This window comes from Canis lupus, chromosome 34 (assembly GCF_048164855.1).
Source record: "Canis lupus baileyi chromosome 34, mCanLup2.hap1, whole genome shotgun sequence".
Lineage (NCBI taxonomy): Eukaryota > Metazoa > Chordata > Mammalia > Carnivora > Canidae > Canis > Canis lupus.
This window is the reverse complement of record NC_132871.1, coordinates 14,527,703-14,550,317: the sequence shown is the minus strand read 5'-3', so window position 1 is coordinate 14,550,317 and position 22,615 is coordinate 14,527,703. Positions and strand designations below refer to the sequence as shown.

Here is a 22,615-nt window from a genome sequence, read left to right as displayed (position 1 = left end):
CACGGTGGTTAACATTCACCTCCATAATCCCCTATAGAACAAGATAAAATATAAATTTAAAAAGGGGGAGAAAATATGCAAAAAAAGAAATTTCCCTTTTGGTAATTTTACTACTACTTTTCTGAAAGAATTCATTCTTTCAGAATGACTGTATCTAAACATGTATTCTCTAGCATTACAAAAAATACATGTGAATAATTATAAGACAAGGACACTATAAAACTATAACCTCAGGGCCCCTGGGGGTTCAGTCAGTTAATCACTCAACTCTTGATTTTGGTTCTGGTCATGATCTCAAGGTCATGAGTTCAAGCCTCCCATTATATTCCATGCTTAGCATGGCATCTGCTTGTCCCTCTCCTTCTGCTCCTCTCCCTGCTTGCACTCTCTCTGTCAAAATAAATAAATAAATAAATAAATAAATAAATAAATAAATAAATATCTTTAAAAAAATCTATAACCTCAATTTTGCAAGCAGGTCATATTAAATGCTAACCCCATAGTGTACGTTTAATCGTACGTCTTGTTCATGTTCATCTTATTTCTTATTTTCATATAAGTTTCATTACATTTCTTCCTTACAACTAACCATAAAGTCACAGGACTAATCTTTCTCAGAGTTACTTATTTTCTTATAAGCATAATTGCTGGTCAGCTATTGGCTGACCTACAAATTAGGTGGTTTTGTAAAGAAACAAGTCTCACCATTTTGAAAGATTATTTATTTTGAAATATTTTATTTATTTATTAATGAGAGAGAGAGAGAGAGAGAGAGAGAGGCAGAGACACAGGCAGAGGGAGAAGCAGGCTCCATGCAGGGAGCCCGACGTGGGACTCGATCCCTGGGTCCCAGGATCACGCCCTGGGCTGACGGCGGCGCTAAACCACTGAGCCACCCGGGCTGCCCCCCACAGGTCCATTTTAGCTCTCTGCAATAGCACTGTAAAGCTTATTAACCAACATTCATTGAGACGGGGCATTTTAAGGGTCTAGACAACCTTGGGGAGTATTTATGGATATCTAAATATCTTCTGGGACAAACAAGTGTCAACAGTTAATGAGGTACTAATAAGCCCTAAGGCCCGAATCAGGAAGCATCCCGTGATGTGGTTCAGGCCACTGGGACTTGAGACAGACAGGTAGGGCAGAGCGGGCGGCTTGCGGTATTATTAGGTAACAATTTCCGCGCTCCAAATGGTTGCCTAGTAACCGTTAGTGTGATAGTAGGATCCCTGACTATTACACTGTGGGCTGCAAGGAAAACGCATGAGCAAAGAAGAACAATGTCAGACGGGAATCTATGGCAAAAATAGAAACAAAATAAACGTAAATGTCTCCCGCACCTGCAAGTCAAGCCCCACATTTTACCTACATGTATACCTAGGCCTCAGGTGTCTGTACAGGCCAAAGGGGTAAGTTTTACTACCAGTCTCCGAACCCTGGCTGGGGGAACAGACAACAGCGTTACCGGGTCTGCAACCCCAGAGCAGTCCTCGCGGGAGCCCGCGCGCATCCTTCTAGAGACGGCCCCTCACGCGGCCTCCTCCGCGGGTTCAGGCCTGCAACGCGGCTGACGGCGCTCGCCGTGGCTAGGCAACGGTCGGAGCATTCCCCGCGGAGTCGGCCCCGCCTCCCGAGGCGCTTCCACCTCCCGGCGCCTCGAGTCCCCTCCTCTCATTGGCTAGCGGCCTACCAGGGGTGGGCGGGGGGATGTGCGTCACGCAATGAGCTCACTTCCGGCCAGGGAGCGCGCGGGTTGATTCGTCCTTCCTCAGCCGCGGGTGCTCGCAGCTCGGAAATGGCGGGTAAGTTCCCGGGAAAAGTTTACCAAGGGGAGGGGGCGGGCAGGTTTGGGGAAGAACGCCGAGGCGGTGGTGACAGTGCCCGCCTGGAACTCTCGGGCGCCGGCCTGGGTTCCAGAAGGCTTGCGGCAGCCGGAGAGCACGGAACTCTCAGCCCAGCTCCCTGTCGGCCGAGGTTCGTGCCCCCGCCCCCAACTAGTCGGGGTGCTGCGCCGTCTGCGGAGAGCTCGGCCCCGGCCGAGGGCCGCGGCCGCCGGGGGAGAGCGTCGCGGGGTGGCTCGCAAGCTGCCCGATCCTCGCGGCCTGCTTATCCGCTCGTTCCCTTTCCCCCCTGCCGCCCGAGCCGCAGCGGGCTGCTTGTGTTCCCGCCCGCCGGGTTTCGGGTTGGGCTCGCCCTCCTGCTCCAGGTCTCCCTCCACCTCCCTTCGACGACAGTCCGCTTCTGAGCTAGCGCATCGCTGCCTTGCCCCGCACCGGGGGCTCCCCTTTGAGTCTTCGCAGTCGTCTTTTTTTTTTTTTTTTCTTAAATCTCTCGCGCTTTAATATTCCTGGGATCGATTCAGATTTCCTTTGAGAAAGATGGTCCTCGCATGCTTCCTTCATCTAAACTTCTCTTAGTATTTTATGCTATGATTTTCACGTTCAATTCTCTTTTTTTTTATTTTTATTTTTTTAAAGTCTCTTTAGTTTACAGCGTTTAATACTAATCATTACTATTAAGACTGTTCTGGTGTGAGTGTATACTCCCCCCCCCCCCCAGTTACATATCTTTTGCAGTGATGGACAGTTTGTACTTTTTTTTCCGCCCCCAGTGCCTTCCTAGTAGTCTTACTACAGTTCCACGGATGTGCTGGATAGACAGGCTATCACGTGAGCTCTATAGATATTTAAAGAAGGATTTTTTCTACCAGAGAGTGACTCTGGGATCTTGGGGGTGCACTGGCGCTGTAAAAGAGGGGGGCATATGTATTTTGTGCGGTGTGCACGTAGTAAGACTTACCCCTAAATTTGAACCTGTGCTTCACCACTTAAATAGTTGGGTGCACTTAAGCAAGTAAACCTCTCCCGAAGCCTGAGTGTTTTAATATGAAATGGGGCGGATATAGTATCTAATAGATCTGTGGGGATTTAAGCCAATGTATGATTTCAAACACGTCAAGTTTTGTGGTTTATATATAACTCCTTGAAGTGGGTTCTGTTATCCCAATTTAATAGATTAGGGTCAGAGGAGTCAAGCAATGTGCTCTAGTTCTAGTTCACACATCCCAGTAAGTTAAGTGACGAAGGCTGGATGCGATTCCAGGAATTCTGACAACAGACTTCATCTTAGACTGCCTCAAATGTTCCCTATTTTCTGTTTATGTGTGTTTTAACCACCTGCTGAAGTTCATGGCATGTTTATTTCTGCACATGATTTCCTTTTTCCTGAATTTCTACAAATTTTTTTTTTCATTTTGTCCGGAGGTTTATTGTCATCTTTGCTTGAAAGTTTATCTGAATAATGATTGCTTCCATTTTTAATTACTTGTTACATATATTGATGGGTAGCTACGATCTAGTAAAACCATTTGGTTTCCAGTAGCCTGTAGTTTATGACTTTGTACACCTATGGTTAAAAAAACATTTGTTTAATGCACTGAAAATTTTCTTTCCTAACCCTGTCCCCATTCCTTCTCTCTTATCCTAGAGATAACCATGGTTACCAGTTTCTTGTCTGTCCTTCCTGAGATAATCTATGCATTATCAATTGATGGTTTTTTAATAGTTGATCTAAAATACTCTGGGTAGAAGTTTTCAAGTATTAGAGATAAAATGCTATTGTAATTATCAAAGGATATTCTCATCTTAGGTCTTGGTTGAGCAGTGGTACTCTTTTTTATATTTTTAAAAAGCTGCTTAGGTATAGGTCCTAGCAGATAATATATGTTAGTATTAAATATAAAGAAATGTCAGTAGTCATGTTACTTTTTGGATTTACTAATTTATGTAAAGCAAGCCTCGTTCATACACCTCTGGCAAAAATGATGTTTTTCCTGTTGTATAACAAGGCAGTCCTACTCAATACATTTATTTAGGAATATATGGAGAATGACCTGTGCTTTTATGATCTATTAGCATTAAAATTTTTTCCTATTATTCCACTCCTAATAAGAACCCTCTCTGTGGGTTTGACTATTTAAACCATTTCAACAAGACCTTCTGAAAACTTTTCCTTAGGATTTGGTGCTATGGAGAAATTTTTGGTTGAGTACAAGAGTGCAGTGGAGAAGAAGCTGGCGGAGTACAAATGTAACACCAACACAGCAATTGAACTAAAATTAGGTATGTATGCTATTTCTAAGTGGTATTCTGTACTGTGTGTTCATATATAATCTTTTTTTTTAATTTGAGGTAGAATTTTATGTAAGAGCAGTTCATGTAAATGTGTAGTTTTCTGCATGTATTGAACACATTCAGATTTTATTCAGTCCATTATGTCATGGAGTGGGTAGATGTTTAAGAGGTGGCGGAGTTTACATCTAGGAAGGACAGCATGGCAAAAAATGATAAGCGTAGGTGTTCTCAGGCTTTTGAAGCTATTTACCTTTCATTTTTGCTTATAAAAATAGTAGGCAGTAGTGTTGGTGAGAATGTGGAAAACAATGTTGCTGATCGGAATGTAAAATGATGCAAATACTTTGGAAAACAGGTTGGCAGGTTCTTAAAAAGTTAAATGCACTATATGATCCAACAGTTCTACTCCTAGGTATCTTCTCAAGAAAAATGAAAACAGATGTCCGTACAGAAACTAGGACATGAATATTCATAGCAGCATTATTTATAGTAGCCCCCAAATGGAAACAACTCAGATCTCCATCAACTGGTAATAGAATAAACAAAGTATGATATATCTATATGATGGAATACTACTTGACAATAAAAAGGAGGACTGAAGATCTGATATATGCTACAACACGGATGAACTTAAAAATACTCTTAAGTGAAATCATATAGAACCCCCCGCCCCATACAGTGTGATTCTGTTTGTATGAAATGTTTGGAAAAAGCACATCCAGAGAATGGTAGTTGATAGTTGGTAGAATGGTAGTTGCCTGGGGCTGACTCTGAGAACAGAGAATAACTGCACATGGGCATAAGATTTTTGGGGACAATGGCAGTGGGTTTTTTTTTCTTAATAGTAACATTCTTTTTTTTTTTTTTAAGATTTTATTTATTTATTCATGAGAGACAGAGAGAGAGAGAGAGAGAGAGGCAGAGACACAGGCAGAGAGAGAAGCAGGCTCCACGCAGGGAGCCTGATGTGGGACTCAATCCCGGGTCTCCAGGGTTATGCCCTGGGCTGAAGGTGGCGCTAAGCTGCTGAGCCACCCAGGCTGCCTAATGGCAGTGTTTTAAAATTAGATTTTGGCTGTGGTCACACAATTCTAAATTTACTGATAATTACTGAATTATATGCTTAAAACAAGTTTTGTGGTATGTAAACTATACCTCAGGTAAAGCTTTTTTTAGAAAAAGATTTTACTTATTTACTTGAAAGAGGGAGAGCACAAGCTGTGGAGAGAGGGAGAGGGCGAAGCCGACTCCCGATGATCAGGGAGCTCAATGTGGGACTTGATCTGAGGATCCCAGGATCATAACCTAAGCCACAGATAGACTCTTAACTGACTGAACCACCCAGGCACCCCTTAATAAAACTATTTAAAAAAATAATTGCCTGTTCATGAATTCTGGTCCCATGGCATTCCATGGCTAAGTTTCCTTATCTTATAATAAAGTTAATAGTATTTTTATAGTGGTTGTAAAGATTAAATGTGTGATTAAGTACAAGTAAAGTGCGGGAACAGGTTGACTTTTAGAACTTTTTTAAAGATTTGTTTATTCATGAGAGACTTATTTCACTTAGCAAATATTTCATGTTGTGGCATATATCAGGACTTCATTCCTATTCGTGGCTTAATAATATTCCATTGTGTTTTTATACTACATTTTGTTTATTCATCTGTTGATGGACTTTGGGATCTTTTCTACCTTTTGGATTTTGTAAGTAATGCTACTGTGGACATCAGTATATGAGTATCTGAGTTCCTGTTTTCAATTATTTTACTATATAGCCAGGAATAGAATTACTGAGTGTATGTTAATTCTGTGTTTAACTTTGAGGAACTGCCAAATTATTTTACGTAGTATCTGCACTTTTATAGTCCCACTAACAATGTACGAGGTTCCAGTTTCACCATATCATTGTCATCATTGTCAGTGCTTGTTATTTTCTGTTTTTTTTTTTTATTATAGCCATCCTAGTAGACGTAAAATGATATCTTATTGTGATTTTGATTTGCATTGCCCTAATGACTAATGATCTTGAGCATCTTTTCATGTGCATATTGGCCATTTGTATATCTTCTTTGTAGAAGTATCTATTCAAATCCTTTGCCTATTTTTTAATTGGATTATCTTTTTGGTTTGTTTTTTTTTTTTTAATTTTTTAATTTATTTATGATAGTCACACAGAGAGAGAGAGAGAGAGGCAGAGACACAGGCAGAGGGAGAAGCAGGCTCCATGCACCGGGAGCCTGACGTGGGACTCGATCCCAGGTCCCCAGGATCGCGCCCTGGGCCAAAGGCAGGCACTAAACCGCTGCGCCACCCAGGGATCTCGTTTTTTTTTTTAATATATTTTAAAACTTGGTAATTTTCTAGATTCTCTTACTTTGTGGAAAGTGGCTTCAGCTGAGTGTTTTTCAGGCCTACAACCATATTATCTGGATCATTTTCATAAATTCACTTTGTTTTTAATAGATACGTTCTTTGCATGTGCTCTCTCTCTCTTTTTTTTTTTTTTTAAAAGATTTTATTTATTTATTCATGAGAGACACAGAGAGAGAGAGGCAGAGACACAGGCAAGAGGGAGAAAGAAGCAGTCTCCATGCAGGGAGCCTGATGTGGGATTCGATCCAGGGTCTCCAGGATCAGGCCCTGGGCTGAAGGTGGTGCTAAACTGCTGAGCCACTTGAGCTACCCTCCTTCTCTTTTTTTAAAGTAGGCTTCACACCCAGCATGGAGCCCAACATGGGCTTAAACTCAAAACCCTGAGATTAAGACTGGAGCTGAGATCAGGACTTGACACTCAACCGACTGAGCCACGAAGGCGCCCCCCATTCTCTTTCAAACTACATTGGCTAACACTTTCAGAACAGTGTTAAAAAATGAGGGCGGCTGGGGTGGCTCAGGGTTTAGTGCCTGTCTTTGGCCCGGGGCGTGATCCTGGAGTCACCAGATCGAGTCCCACATCGGGCTCCCTGCATGGAGCCTGCTTCTCCCTCTGCCGGTGTCTCTGCCTTGCTCTCTCTCTGTGTCTCTCATGAATAAATAAATAAAATCTTAAAAAAAAAATGATTATAGTCATCCCTGTTCCTTAATTTAATGAGAATGGTTCTAGTATTTCTCCACTAAACATGATCCTTGCTTACTACTTTGAAGAATAGTTTGTTTTGCAAAGAGTTTTTATTCAAACGTGCATATTAAAGTTTATCAAGTGCCATTTTGGTTTCAGTGGAAATAATGATTATGTTATATACAGTGTTTATAATACATAATATTTAATTAGTATGATAGATTTTATTATACCTTTATATATTGACCCACTCTTACTCTTGCATTTCTAAACTGAATATCTTGAGATATCTTAACAAATTCATGAAGACTTATATTTATTTTTATTTTATTTATTTATTTATTTTTATTTTTTTCCAGGTTCATAATTTGTTGTACAAATTGAGTATCACATGATGAGTTGACATTAGCTTCTCCAAGCATGGGAACTTAACAGATGAGGTCCAAGTTAAAGTCCATTTATGTTGCTTTCACAGCTGGTGTGTTTTTAGACCTTAATTTGAAGTATAAAATCATCAAAGCAATGCCTCCAATATGTGGCCAATACACAATTCATTCTACCTGTGAGAGTATGAGTTGAAATATTTTTTGATGCCAGTGAAATGGAATTGGGTATCAGTTTCTGGACCTGCCATGATTTCAATCTTGCAAAAGGTAGCAATTCCAGTGGTTGTGTCCTTCAACGTATGCAGCTAACCTGCCATGAAGATTTATATTTAAATATTTTTATATTACCATTTATAGATGAGATTGATTTGTTTTTCTCCTTTGCACTTACTTTGGTGGGGGGGAGGTGAAGGTCAACTTTTGTATTCTTTGTGACTATGTTTCTTGACCTTCCTACTTGACTAGGGCTTTAATGCCCTCACCAGTTTGTTTGTTTGATTTATTATTTGTTTGTTTATCTATCTATCTATCTATCTATCTATTTATTTATTTATTTTTAAAGATTTATTTATTCATTCAGAGAGAGAGAGAGGCAGAGACACAGGCAGAGGGAGAAGCAGGCCCCATTCAGGAAGCCCGATGCAGGACTTGATCCTGGAACTTATACCATTTAATGTTGGAATGTTTTTCTGCCTTAATACAATTCAGATTTCATTCCAAGTTTTGCAGTTTGCATGATACATTTTTGACCCTTCCATTTACTTTTAACCTGTCTTCCCTTTTGGGTGTGTCTTTTGCGGAGCGCACATACTTGGATTTGATTATATACTTTTTTTACCTACCAATTTTATTTCCTTTATTATTTGTTGCTTTTGTTATCTAATTTTTCTGTTCTTGTACTTTCTCACTCCTGTCTCTACCTATGTAATGTGTGTTTTGTTTTCCCTGATCCCACACTCTCCACTGTACGGTTTAAATTCTACCAAAAAGGCCTATAACCGGGCAGCTCGGGTGGCTCAGCAGTTTAGCACCGCCTTTAGCCCAGGGTGTAATCCTGGAGACCCGGGATCGAATCCCACGTCGGGCTCCCTGCATGGAGCCTGCTTCTCCCTCTGCCTGTGTCTCTGCCTCTCTCTCTCTGTCTCTCTGTCTCTCTGTTACTCTGTCTCATGAATGAATAAATAAAATCTTAAAAAAAAAAAAGCCATATAATCTGTTTTAAAATACAGCATATTGTTTGTTCTGCTGAGAGACGCTTTATATTTTATATTTATTTCATTCACCGTTTGCCAAATACTTAACTTAGCTATACTTAGTGGCAGGAGGCATTTCTCTGGCATTGGAGATACAGCAGTATACAGATAGTAATTGTCTTCATGGAGCTTACATTCTGGTTATGAGAAACAGAAATACATGAAAAATAGTGATTTGTGTTATAGAGAAAATACAGGGTGATTAGATCCTACTGCTAAGGTGACATTTGAGTGGATAATAAAAGAAATGAATTTGTGAGCACTGTAGATATCTCAAGGGGGAGTGTTAATACACGAAAGAATGGCAGGTGCAGAATGTACTGGACGTATTCAAGGAATATTAAGGAAGCCATTGTGACAGAAGGGTAGCTTGGGAGGATGAAGTGTCTAGAAGCCAAATAATAAAAATGTTTGAAGGAGGAGGAAGTAATCAACTATGTCAAATGTTGCTGGTAGTTCTTGTAACATAAGGACTCTAGGGATTTAGTGATTTGATGATTTTTCTTTTTTTTTATTAAATATTTTATTTATTCATGAGAGACACAGAGAGAGACACAGAGACACAGGCAGAGGGAGAAGCAGGCTCCATGCAGGAAGCCCGATGTGGGACTTGATCCTGGAACTCCAGGAACACACCATGGGTCAAAGGCAGGCAGGCGCCAAACCGCTGAGCACCCAGGTGTCCCAATTTGATGATATTTCTTAAATGAGAGAAGTGATGGAATATAGGATCTACTTTTTTATACTAATTTAGGAGAAATAAAGAGGAGAGAAATTAGAAATGGAGTGTAGGCTGTTTATGAAGAATTTTGCTCAAAAGTGAAGTTGAGCAATGGGCAGCTAGATGAACACACAGGATAAAAGTAAGTTGACTTTATTTTTGCTCTTTAAAAAGTGATACCCACTTCATGAACAATGAAACACACACTAAGTATATGATTCAGTGAGGTTCGAGGGGGATCCCCCCCCCCAAATAGCTGCTTTTTGGGTGTTTGAATTTAAAACCCAATGTGTTCTTTTCATCCCTGACCTATTTTTATTTGATCTTATAGGGAAATAATAAACTTACTGATGACAGAGACAGGGTATATGATGCCCCAAATTCAGAACTGCCACAGTGCCTAAGAGAAGGATAAACAAGAAAGGCTACACAAGGGTGTGCTATAGAGACTCCAAAGAGAAAAGATAAACGGATCTCAAGGTTTATTTTCCTAAGTTAGTATTTCAGTAATTTATAAGCTTTTTCTGTGGATGTGGTAGAAATTTTTTAAAATCATGGTTGCATTCCTAGTAGTCCTTCTTAGGGAAAAAAATCATTTTAGGAATGCCTACTCTATCAAAATGATAGGATTATAAGTGACTTTCACTCTCTTCTTTATATATTTTCATAATTTTTTTTAGAGATTTAATTTATTTATTCATGAGAGGCAGAGAGAGAGAGAGAGGCAGAGGCAGAGGCAGAGGGAGAAGCCGGCTCCATGCAGGGAGCCTGATGCAAAACTCAATCCTAGGACCCTGTGATCATGACCTGAGCTAAAGGCAGATGCTCAACCACTGAGCTACCCAGGTGCCCCATCGTCATAATATCTTAATACTACCACTATCCAAGTAGTTAGGCTTTATTATGTGTCGCGCACTGTGCTAAGAGCCAATGGTAGATGGTCCCCAGTGACCCAGCCTCCTGACGTTCATACCCTGGTCTGCCACACAACGCTGTTGTGTGTGACCGATAGCATATAGCAGGAGTGATGCAAGTCATTTTCAAGGTTGGGTTATAAAAGACTTGGATTCTGTAATGGGCACTCCGATTTTCTCTCTTAGATCACCAGTTCTAGAAGAAGCAGGCTGCCATGTTGTAAGCAGTGCTATGTGTAAAGACAGGTGGCAAAAAAGTGAAGTCTCCACAAGTAACCGAAGCCTGCTATGAGCCATGTGAATGAGCTTGGAAACAGGCCTTCCAGCCCCAGTCAAGTTATGGGATGACTGTATCTCTAGCCAGTAGCTCATCTGCAAGCTCCTGAGAGGTCCTGAGCCAAGGGCAGCCAAATAAGCCACATCCAGGTTCTTGGCCTTCAGAAACTGTGACATAAGTATTTGTTGTTAGCTAATTTGTTAACACAGCAATAGGTGACTAATACCACTGTGCATTCTTTTTTTCTTTTTGTTTTCTGCAGGTATTATTTCTTAAATCCTCACAACAGCCCAGGTTGCTACTTGTCTCATCCTGATTTTAAAAATGAAGGAACTGGAGGGACACCTAGGTAGCTCAGTGGTTGAGCATCTGCCTTTGGCTCACGGTGTGATCCCAGGGTCCTGGGATCAAGTCCCACATTGGGCTCCCCGCAGGAAGCCTGCTTCTCCCTCTGCCTGTGTCTCTGCCCCTCTCTCTGTGTCTCTTATCAATAAATGAATAAAATCTTTAGAAGAAAAAAAAAAAAGGATGGAAGCACCTGGGTGGCTCAGTCGGCTGAGTGGCCACCTCTTGGTATTGGCTGAGGTCATGATCTCAGGGTCATGGGATCAAGCCCCCAGTGCAGGCCCTGTGCTTAGTGGGGAGTTTGCTTGACATTCTCTCTTCCTTGTCCTCTGCCCTACCCCCCACCCCTGTCTTCATGGAGCTTATATTCTGGTTATGAGAAACAGAAATACGTGAAAAATGGTGATCTGTATTATGGAGAAAATACAGGGTAATTAGGTCCTACTGCTAAGGTGACATTTGAATAGATTAAAAAAAGAAAAGAATTTGTGAGCAGCATAGATATCTCGAGGAAGGGTGTTAACACGAAGAAGAATGGCAGGTGCAGAATGTACTGGATGTGTTCACGGAATATTAAGGAAGCCATTGTGACAGAGGATAGCTTGGGAGGATGAAGTGTCTAGAAGCCAAATGATAAAAGTGTTTGAAGGAAGAAGAAGTAATCAACTATGTCAAATGTTGCTGGTAGTTCTTGTAACATAAGGACTCTGGGGATTTAGTGATTTGATGATTTTTTTTCTTAAACAAGAGAAGTGATGGACTCCTAGGATCTACTTTTTTATACTAATTTAAGAGAAATCAAGAAGAGAGAAATTAGAAGTAGAGTATAGGCTGTTTATGAAGAATTTTGCTCAAAAGTGAAGTTGAGCAATGGGCAGTTAGACGAAGACACAGGATAAAGTTAGATGACTTTATTTTTGCTCTTTAAAAAGCGATACCTACTTCATGAACAATGAAACACTAAGTATATGATTCAGTGAGGTTCGAGGGAGATTCCCCCCCCCCCAAAATAGCTGCTTTTTGGGTGTTTGAATTTAAAACCCAATTTTTGGGAGATTGAGACATGCAACAGATCTGGTGGTTTACGTGCCTCTTTGTTTTGTTTTGTCTTTGAAACAATTGCAAACTTACAGAAAAGTTGGAAGTATAAACACAAAGACTTTTTATCCCTAAACTATTTCAGAAGAAATTGCTGACTTGATGAACCATCACCACATACTCTTTAACGTGTATTTACTGTGAACAGAGCATTATTATCCATAGCCAGAATATAATCATCAAAATTAGAAAGCTAATATCGATACATTATCACCATTTAATTCTCAGCCTCTAAGTTGCCCCACTTGTCCCCACATGCCCTTTAGAGCAAAGGGATCTCGTTTGATTAGGATCACGGCTTACATTTGGTTGCCTGTTTCTTTTGGCCCCTTCAGACTAGAACAGTTGTCAGTTCTCTTCTTGACTTTCATGACCTTGACACCTTTGAACTGATTGCAGACCAGTTACTTTGTAAAATGTCCCTTAGTTGGGTTTATCTGATGTTTGCTCAGTTATTTCAAGTTACAGATCTTTGGTAGGGGTATCACAGGAGTGATGTGCGGATCTCATAGCCCCTGTCAGTTTTTCCTCAAACTTCCAGTTCTTTCACTTACTTAGTTCCTATTTTATTTAGTGGATTATAATCTGTTAGGTATCATTTATTTTGGTCCTTCCAGTGTACCTGATTTGGCCAGTAGGAGCCCAGTTCATACTGGCTTCTGTGTTTTTTTTATATCTCCTCCTCCTTTATTTGATTACTTCATCTTTTGATTACTTTCTGGAATAGAATATTCCAGGCCCAAGTGTTATCTCTGCCACAGCTGTGGAATCAGTCGTCTTTCCAAGGAGCCCTGCTTTTATTTTTGTTTTTTGTTTTAAGAGGAAAATGACATTTTGAAGCCAAGATCTGAGCAGGTGAACTCACTGCTGTTAGTGTTCTAACATTAATGAGAGTGGGCCTTCTCAGTTGATAGAACTTTGTTCCCTCCCTTTCACAAAGATTTATTTATTTATTTTAGAAAGAGATAGCATGCACAGGTAAGTGGGAGGGACAGAGGGAGACGAAGAGGGACTCTCAAGCAGATGCTAAGCTGAGCTGAGCTCAGAGCCTGACACTGAGCTTGATCTCACAACCCTGAGATCACAACCTGAACCCAAACCAAGAGTCAAATTCTGACTGTGTCACCCCAGTGCCCCTGCTTCTTTCCTTTCAGTCCCTACTCCCTGCAAGATGTTACTGTCCTGATTCCTTTCACCAAAATTAGTTTTGTCTGTTTTAGAACCTTATTTAAATGTAATTATGCATGCATACACTATGACTGATTTTGTTCATTCAGGATGTTTTTGAGGTGCATCTTATTGCAGGTATCAGGGGTTCATTCCTATTTATTGCTGAATATTATTCTATTGTTGGATATATCACTATTTGTCAGTTATTAGACATTTTGGTTTTTGGCTATTATAAATAACTCTGCTAAGAATGTTCTTATACAAGTCTTTTTGTGGACATATGGTTTTATTTTGGGTAAATTTGTAGCAGTGGATTTGCTAGAAATTTGCTAGGTCATAGGGTGGTTTTATGTTTAGCTTTATGAGATACTTGCCAAACTGAATTCCCAAGTACATTTATACTCACACCAACAATGTATTATAATTCTGGTTATTCCACATCCTCATGAATGTTTGGTGTTATGTGTTTTTAAAATTCAATGAAATCAGTTTTGATTGAATTTTAAATTGAAGGGCTCAGTGTTACTAAGATAACTCTCCCTACATTCTTTTTTTTTTTTTTTTTTTTTTTAAGATTTTACTTATTTATTCATGATAGACACAGAGAGAGGCAGAGACGTAGGCAGAGGGAGAAGCAGGCTCCATGCAAGCAGCCCGATGTGGGACTTGATCCCGTACCTTGGAGATCATGCCCTGAGCCAAAGGCAGACAGCGTTCAACCGCTGACCCACCCAGGTGTCCCTCCCTACGTTCATTACAGATTTAATGTAATCTTTTTTGTGTGTCTTAGTTTAATTTTGGTATCAGGGTTTTGCTAGTCTTATAAAATGAATAGGGAACTGTTTTCCATTTTCTAAAATGAGTTTGCAAAAAATTAATACTATTTCTTCTTTAAATGTTTGGTAAAATTTATCAATGAAGCTTTCTTTGTGTGTCTAGTTTTCTTTGTTAGAAGGTTTTTAATTACAAATCTATTAGGTTGAATACTATTCTGATTTGGTGTTTCTTGTGTCAGTTTTGGTAATTTTTGTCTTTTAAGGAAATTGTCCATTTTATCTAACTTTTTTGTCAGAATGTTGGAAAATAATTTATATTCTGCAGTTTTATATAGGGTTCTATAAATGTCAATTGGCTTAATAGTGTTATTCAAGTCTTGTATATTTTTGCTGATTTTTAATTACTTATTCTGTCAGAACAGTTGAGAGGTCTGTTGAAATCTCCAACTATAATTGTGGATTTGTTTCTTCAGTTGTCAGCTTTTGCTTTATGTTTTTTTTTCTTTTTTTTTTTAAGTGAAGTATAGTTATGCTTCATATATTTTGAAGGCCTAGTATTAGGCTCATACAGATGTAGACAGATGTTCTTTCATCTCTGGTAATAAAGGGATCTCTTTATCTCTGTCCAGCTTTTACTCTTCATCTTGCATTATATTGAAGACTACTTTTTCATATAGGAATATTACAACAAGAGTTATTTAAGCATGGGAGAAATAACAGCATGTTTTTATGCTGATGCTTGTGATCTATCAGAGAAGGGACAAATGATTACAGGAAAAGAATGGGGAGTATTTGCAGAGTGATATCTTTGAAAAATCTGAGAGAATATTCTTAAGAATATCAGTGGAGCGATCAGCCTTAGGTGGGACATGGAGAATTTCTCTCTGCCAGTTTAACAAGAGGAAGACATACTTATTCTATGGGAGTAGTGGCTACAGTAAATTGGAAGGTATAGAGTGCCAGTCTGCAGATTCTCTTGTGAATGCTTAGTTCCTAAGTGAAACAAGAAGCAAAATTATCAGGTGAGAATGTGATTCTAGAAGATGTTGGAGGGTTTGAGGAAATAGTCATCTTGTCAAGCAAGAGGAGTGAGTAGACTTGAGAACTATAGTATAATTGTCAGGTAGCACTAAGGGTCTACTTCAAGTTTAGTACTCATGAATGTAAAGTCAAGGTGAGCCATATGCAGATGCAAGGGTATAGCAAAAAGTGGGCGTATAGTCAGATTTATAACTAGAGTGGGGTTTTAGGCTGGCATAACAAAGATTGGAACAAAGGAGTTGAGGATGTTTATGAGGGAGTGATTTTCTACATGGAGAGGGAAGAAATTGAGGATACAAAGGAGGGGAGGACAGCAAAAATTGTGTTCTAATCAATACATTGTAAGCCCTGGTGGAGGTTGAAGAATTATTAGAATTAGGGTATCACAGAGAGTGAGCTGGGAAGAGGTAGTGGTAAGATTGATTGTACAGTGTTTGACATGGAAATTTAAAGGGTATAATTATTGATAATGATTGGTAAGAGGTAGGGCATGTCATGGGAATAAGTTACAGTGAAAGATTCTTGGAGAAGGAATCAAGAAACTGAGAGACTGAGTTAGTAATTTTCATGAGTTTTTAAATCTCCAAGATTTAAGTCAGTAATGTTGGAAAGAGGGACAGTAAGCCAAAAACTATGTTCCTCAAAGAATGAGGGAAAGATTGGGCATTAGCATCAAAGCTGATTGTTCTTAACATATGAAGAGAAGGACCTTCATCTGAAACCAGCAGTAAGGAGTTAGAACAGTTCGTCCCAGCAGTTACAAAGAAAAAGCAGCCACTACTTGAGAGGGCTGTAATAGAAGCAGTGTCTTGGGGGAGAGCCAGATTGTCCACAAACTATTAGGGTGAGAAGATATAGAAGATTCAAGGAAGAAGTTTGGGATATGGAGAATTTTGGTGATAATTGATTCATGAGTTTTATAGTAATCACAGGTAGTTGGATTGGGGTGGGAATTGGCATTAGATTAGTAGTTTTATGCTACTCTACGGGGATGAGAATCCAGGTAAAAAGGGGTAATCTAGGAATTGGACTAAAATTTGCTGGAATAAAGAATATGATGGAATTAATTATGATGGTTTCTAAGGTATATTGTAATGTTAAGACTAATGTTGCAGGCTGGTGGAGCTGATGGGAATGTTGTTAGGGACATACTGGGCCCTGCCTTCACCGCTGCATTTTAAAATAATATAATTACACTTATTTTGCAGTTTAACATTGGTAAGGAAAGTATATATTGGTCAAAACACTAAGATTTCAGTTGTTTAAAGGACACAAGAGTAAGGGGCGCCTGGGTGGCGCAGTTGGTTGAGCGTCTGACTCTGGCTCAGGTTGTGATCTCATGGTCCTAGGATTCAGCCCTACGAGGGGGGTTCCATACTCGGTGCAGAGTCCACTTGGGATTCTTTCTCCCTCTCCTTCTGCTCCTCCTACCCATGCACATATGCTCTCTCTAAAATAAACAGATAAATCTTTAAAAGAACACAGGAGTATGAATAAACTTATAGTCCAGAGCACAATTAGATATTATGGGAAATATGTAGCAGCATCTCTGAAGCTGCTTGAGAACTGGAATCCATTTATATCTGCATTATGAGCACCTGTCGATGGACTGTTCCTATGTTAAATGCTTAAGCATTATTAAACTTTAAAACTAATTAAATTAATGTGCCTTAGTGATTTATTAATTATTGGGCTTTGGGCTATTAAGACATGGAGAATGTATCTTTTTTTTTCTTCAAGTCTTTATTTAAATTCCAGTTAGTTAACATACAGTGTAGACTGTATCTTTTATGCATTTTGTCCTTCCTGAAATTACTGAAGTGATCCTGATAACTAGGAAATATAGAAACTATAAATAGGAGTGGAAACAGTAGGATTTATAGTCAAATAGAAGATTGATCTGTGTTGGTAATAAGGTGCCATTTAATATTCTAGGCTCTGATCTTCCATTTTTCTCCAAAAATTTGAGTGACAGATTTTCCTGAAAAGAAAAAATTTAGTGCTTATTTTAAATTATTATAGTTTTTTATATTGTATATTCCTCTGTTGGAATGCTAAATATTTTGCAGGAATTTTGGGAGTATAAGAATATAAGAAATAAAAATTACACATTATTTCATCACTCAGAATAACTACAGTACTTATGTACTATAATTTGGGATATTTCCTTCTTTAGTTTTTTAAAAATTATATATTAATTTATGTTATAGCTTTCATAAAATTGAGGTAACAGTGTCTTGTTCTGTTTACTTAAATGTATTGTCAACACTTTTCTGTCACCAGGTATTTCTCAATAGTATTATGTTTAATGTTTATATTAAAATTTCATTTATGTAATTTATTTACTCATTCTACTATCGGTTGATTTTGGGGTTGCTCCCTTGCTCTCTTGCTTTACTGACATAACTGCATTGTAAAGACTTAAAAATATTTCATATTTGTGATATCCAGGAGAGTTCACACTTTGTACATGTTCTCATGTATATATGTCAGATTGATTCAGCCATAAGCCCACCAGCCAACTTAGTCTTTTGCATTTTTCATCTAGAAAATGGAGGTAATAATAATACCTAACTTTCTAAAACACTTGTGGGGATTTAGTACAATGTTTATAAAATCCTTAGCAAATTGCCTGATACACTGTAAATGTTCAAGTGACAACTAATAGTATGGTTAATAACATTGTGTGTGACTGCTTCTTATGAATATGTCCTGTGTTGCATACCACATTGTTCATACAAAAACTTGTTCAGGAACGTTCATAGGAGCATTATTCATAAAAACCCCAAAATGGAAACATCCCAAATGTCTATTAACTGATGACTGGATAAACAAAATATGGTATATCCATATAGCAGAGTATTATTCAGCCACAAAAAGGAATGAACTGGTGGTACATACTATAACATGGATGAACCTCTAGAACATATGAAGTGAAAAAAGCCAGACATGGTGCACCTGGATGGCTTGGTTAAGTGGTTAGTTGGTTAAGTGTCTCTTTTTTTTCTTTTTTTTTTTTTTTAAGATTTTATTTATTTATTCATGAGAGACCCAGAGAGGCAGAGACATAGGCAGAGGGAGAAGCAGACTTCCTACAGGGAGCCTGATGCAGGGCTGTATCCCAGGATCACAGGATCACAACCTGAGCCAAAGGCACACACTCAACCACTGAGCCATCGAGGTGCCCCTAAGTGTCTGACTCTTGATCTAAGCTCAGGTCTTGAGCTCCGGGTCCTGAGTTCAAGCCCCATGGCTCTATGCTGGCTGTATGCTGGGTGTGGAACTACTTAAAAGAAAAGAAAAGAAAGAGAAAAAAGGGGAGAGGGAAGGAGGGAGGAAAAGAAAGGGAGCCAGACATAAAAGGCACATATTGTATGATTCCACTTATGCGAAATGTCTGGAATAGACAAATACAGAGACCTAGTGTCATTTCTTTTATAGTTATTACTACACTTGTGTAAGTATTGAGGCTTTTTTGTTCCTGTTTTTTTTGTTTTTTTTTTTTAAGTAAGCTCTATACCTAATATGGGGCTTGAACTCATGACCCCCAGATTAAAAGTCATGTGCTCTCCCCACTGATCCAGCCAGGCACCCCTGAGGGTTTTATCTTTAAATAAGAATAGAAAATTCATCTTTGTTTCTTTTCTCTTAGAAAGACTAACCTCCTAGCACTAATTGTTCATTCCTTTTGTTTATGCTTAGGACTTTTTACCTTAAAGACCTTTTTTGAGGAGATAACTTTTAGTCTAATCTCTATAAAGTATAACCTTAGATATCTTCTCAGTGTGTAATCCCAGGAATTTGGAAACAACTTTTTTGGAATCTTGGTGTGGCTGAATGTAGTACAGTGAGCAGTTTTCATGTAATGTAATGACTAAAAACTTTATTTATTCAATATTAAAAGAATCCTTTGTAAAGTGCATAGCATTGACTTTAAAGAGTTTCTCTTGGATTCTTTCACCCAAATCTAATCAGATCCAAAGAATAAATATTTAACTATATATTTGCCTTAAGCTATTTGATTTTTACTTCAACTAAAAGACTCAAAGCTTTGCTTTCTCTTTCTTTTAGTTTGTATTACCTGTGAACTAAATTTCATGCTGAAATAGTAAAATAGTTTAGATGACAGGTCTATTGGAAAAAGGCCAATCCAAATTATAGAAATAGTTATCATACCTATATTTTTGATATTTGCTACATTTCTTTTTCTGTGTCTCATCACTACCAAAAGTGCTGTATATTATATTAGAAGCAGTAGTTCGAAATTAATTTTTAATAATTTCTAGAGACTTCAAAACATTTTTAAAATTAGAGATGCAGTAGTGGAAATTTTTTTGGATTAAAAGTCTAGACATACTGAATTTCTTAAATTCTGTAATATTACAGACATGCAAAAAATATAGAGCAAACTAATGAATATCATGATCCCATCACTTAGTTTTTTCACGTCTTAACATTTTGCTTTATTTGCCCAGGGCTTTTTTAAATTTAAGTTTTCATTATGAAAATTTGCAAATACAAAAGAAAAGTGGAGAGAATAGAACAATACTTACCTATATATCAAATACCTAAATTCAACAATTAACATTTTATCGTATTTGCTTTAATATGTACTTTTACTGAATTACTTGAAAGTAGATTTCTTTTTTTAAGATTTATTTATTTTAGAGAGAGAAAGAGCATGCATACACACACTCTGGGAGGAGGGCGAAAGAGAGAGAAAGTCCCAAGCAGACTGTGTGCTGTGCTCGGAGCCCATCTCAGGGTTTGATTTTATGACCCTGAGATCACAACCCAAGCTGAAACCAAGAGTTGGAGATGCTTAACCTGCATCACCCAGACACCCCAAAGTAGATTTCTGAACATCATAACAGTCCTAATATATGAATATTCACATATATAAACATAATTTCATTTTCACACCTATGAAAATTAATGGTAATTCTTTGCTATCTTGTAATTTTCTGGTCTCCCTGATTGTCCTTTAAAGTCTTCAGTTAAAAAAAAAATAACGTTTTCAGTAGTTTTTTGGGGGATCCCTGGGTGGCTCAGTGGTTTAGCGCCTGCCTTCAGCCCAGGCTGTGATCCTGGAGTCCCAGGATCGAGTCCTGTGTTGGGCTCCCTGCATGGAGCCTGCTTCTCCCTCTGCCTGTGTCTCTGCCTCTCTCTCTCTCTCATAAATAAATAAATAAAATCTTTAAAAAAAAGTCTTCAGTAGTATTTATTTATTTATTTATATTTATGATTTTATTTATTAATTCATGAGAGACTGAGAGAGGCGGAGACACAGGCAGAGGGAGGAGCAGGCTCCTCACAGGGAGCCTGATGTAGGACTCGATCCCAGGACTCCAGGATCACGCCGTGAGCCAAAGGCAGATGCTAAACTGCTGAGCCACCCAGGGATCCCCCCCAAAAGTTATTTAAACCAGAAGTTAATCAGGGATCATGCATCATGTTTGGCTGTGATATTTCTTTAATCTCTTTTAATCCAGAATAATCCTTCCCCCAAATGTGGAACTTTCCCCCCATATCATTGATGTTATTGGAAGAGTAAAGTTTTTGTGTAGAATTAATAGACAAATCTAGATTTGTCTGTTTTCTTTTGGTAATATTTAACTTGTTACCCTGTTCTCTATACTTCTTGTAAACTGAAAGATTTAAAGCTGGATTAAATCTAGGATAAACATTTTTGGTAAGAAAATGTTTCATAGATGATGCTGTATATGTTATATTGCATTGAACCAAGAGATGTACAATGTTGCTCTATCCTATAATGAGTGATTTTAAGTTAGACTACTTGGAAAGGTGCTAACTGCCAGATTTTTACAGTGAAAGATATCTTCTGTAAATCATTAATGTCCTGGATGATATTTTGGCACTCTGTGAATGACCTATTCTAGGAGGACAGTGTTAGAAATTTTTCATCTACAACTTATCTTTTCACTCTTCAATTTAAGGATTTTTGGGGGAGGAGAGTAAGGTTTTTTTCTGCGTAAGATAAATTATATTGGGAAAATGTCCAATAATGTCAGGACTCGCAATAAATGCAAATAAAAGAACAGGGTACTCATTTCCATCTTAAATTGGTAGAAATTAAAGTTGAGAGTACAGAATATTCTCAAGAATATGGGGAGCAAAGGAGTTTAAGTAGCTGCTAGTGGGTATATAAACTGTTAAAATATTTTTAGAGGGCACTTAAGCAGTGTTTTTAAAAATAATTCAGTACTTTTACTCAGCGTTTCTACTTCCAGGAATTTATCCTGTATATACTTGTAAGAGCATTACTTTTAATAGCAAAACCAACCCACCCCAAAACCTGGGAACAGCATGAGTATCATCTTGCACTGATAAAGAATGATTTAATGATAAAGGGCTCCTCAAAACTCAGATTACTCTTGTTCTCAGAATGTTTTCTATGGTGTTCTTTTTTTTTTTTTTTTTTGATGCTGTAGCTTTTCTTATTTCAGAGTGTCTTTGTTTTTGTTTTCTTTTTGCATTGCATCTAAACATATAGGAGAAAAAAACTAAATCATATGCCTTTGTCATTTTCTAATTCTTAGAATCAGTTGGGTTTTGATGCTGAAGCACTCCAAGTGATATTCTACTTTTCATTGTTCATTTGTCTCATAGAATCCAGTGTAAATCAGATAATGGAAAAGTACATTTTAAGTAAAAAAAATGTTGGCTGTATCCTAGTTATAGTGAAATTCTTGAAATGGAAATACCTGTCACCTTTAATATCTTTAATTTAGTATCTTTAATATGTCTATATTTTTTATTCTTTTAAACAGTTCGTTTTCCTGAAGATCTGGAGAATGACATTAGAACTTTCTTTCCTGAATATACCCATCAACTCTTTGGGGATGAGTAAGTAACTTTGCCAAATTAATGTCGCCAAAAAAAAAAAAACAATTTTTTCTTTTAAGATCTAGAAATCAGACCATTTTCTTTGCTGTTTTTTTGTGTAATTTATTTTTAAATATATATTAGAATGGCATTTGTGACATTGAGACACCAATTTACTGTATAATACCTATCACAGAGTGCTATAGATGCATTATCTCATTTAATTTTCACAGCTGTTTTTGCGATAGTATTATTGTTTATTACGTTGCATATTGATGGAATTGAATGGTTGCTTTTAAGGACATGTGAATGACCAAGGTTGAGGTTCAGGCAATCTGACTATGAAGCTCATAGACATAACTATTACTTTTTTCTTCTTGCTGCTTTGCTATACTGCTCTTAGTACAGGATATCCTCTCTGGAAGCTAGAAAGCTCAAGTTTTTCTATGACAAATAAGTAATTAAGAGAAATTTATTTTTAAAAGCAATGTTAAAGATACATCTTGGGATATTCAGCACGATTCCTTAATTTTTTATAGCTTCATTACATTATTAGAATAATTGGTTACATTTTTTTAAAACTTGATTTTA

General features: G+C 38.1%; 2 protein-coding genes and 1 pseudogene across 4 annotated transcripts in view; 1 reads left to right on the top strand and 2 right to left on the bottom strand.

The window, feature by feature from the left end:
- SLC25A12 (solute carrier family 25 member 12) overlaps positions 1–22,615 on the bottom strand; it is a 205,237-nt gene that overhangs the window by 123,554 nt on the left and 59,068 nt on the right. Inside the window, exon 1 of one of the 2 annotated variants that reach the window (XM_072810918.1) lies at positions 1,469–1,577. The exons of the other annotated variant lie outside the window; for it this stretch is intronic. Within the exon in view, the coding sequence (XP_072667019.1) occupies positions 1,469–1,513 (45 nt within the window). The 5' untranslated portion in view covers positions 1,514–1,577. Of the gene's footprint in view, positions 1–1,468; positions 1,578–22,615 lie in introns of those variants that run through there. 2 annotated transcript variants of the gene reach the window in all.
- The window catches only part of HAT1 (histone acetyltransferase 1), a 67,566-nt gene continuing 46,197 nt past the window's right edge, over positions 1,247–22,615 (top strand). The window contains exons 1-3 of one of the 2 annotated variants that reach the window (XM_072810923.1): positions 1,247–1,412; positions 4,020–4,124; positions 21,970–22,045. In XM_072810923.1, the coding sequence (XP_072667024.1) occupies positions 4,031–4,124; positions 21,970–22,045 (170 nt within the window). In that variant the 5' untranslated portion in view covers positions 1,247–1,412; positions 4,020–4,030. The other variant, XM_072810924.1, reaches the window with a different exon arrangement.
- Positions 7,513–8,023, bottom strand: LOC140624215 (ATP synthase membrane subunit K, mitochondrial pseudogene; annotated as a pseudogene).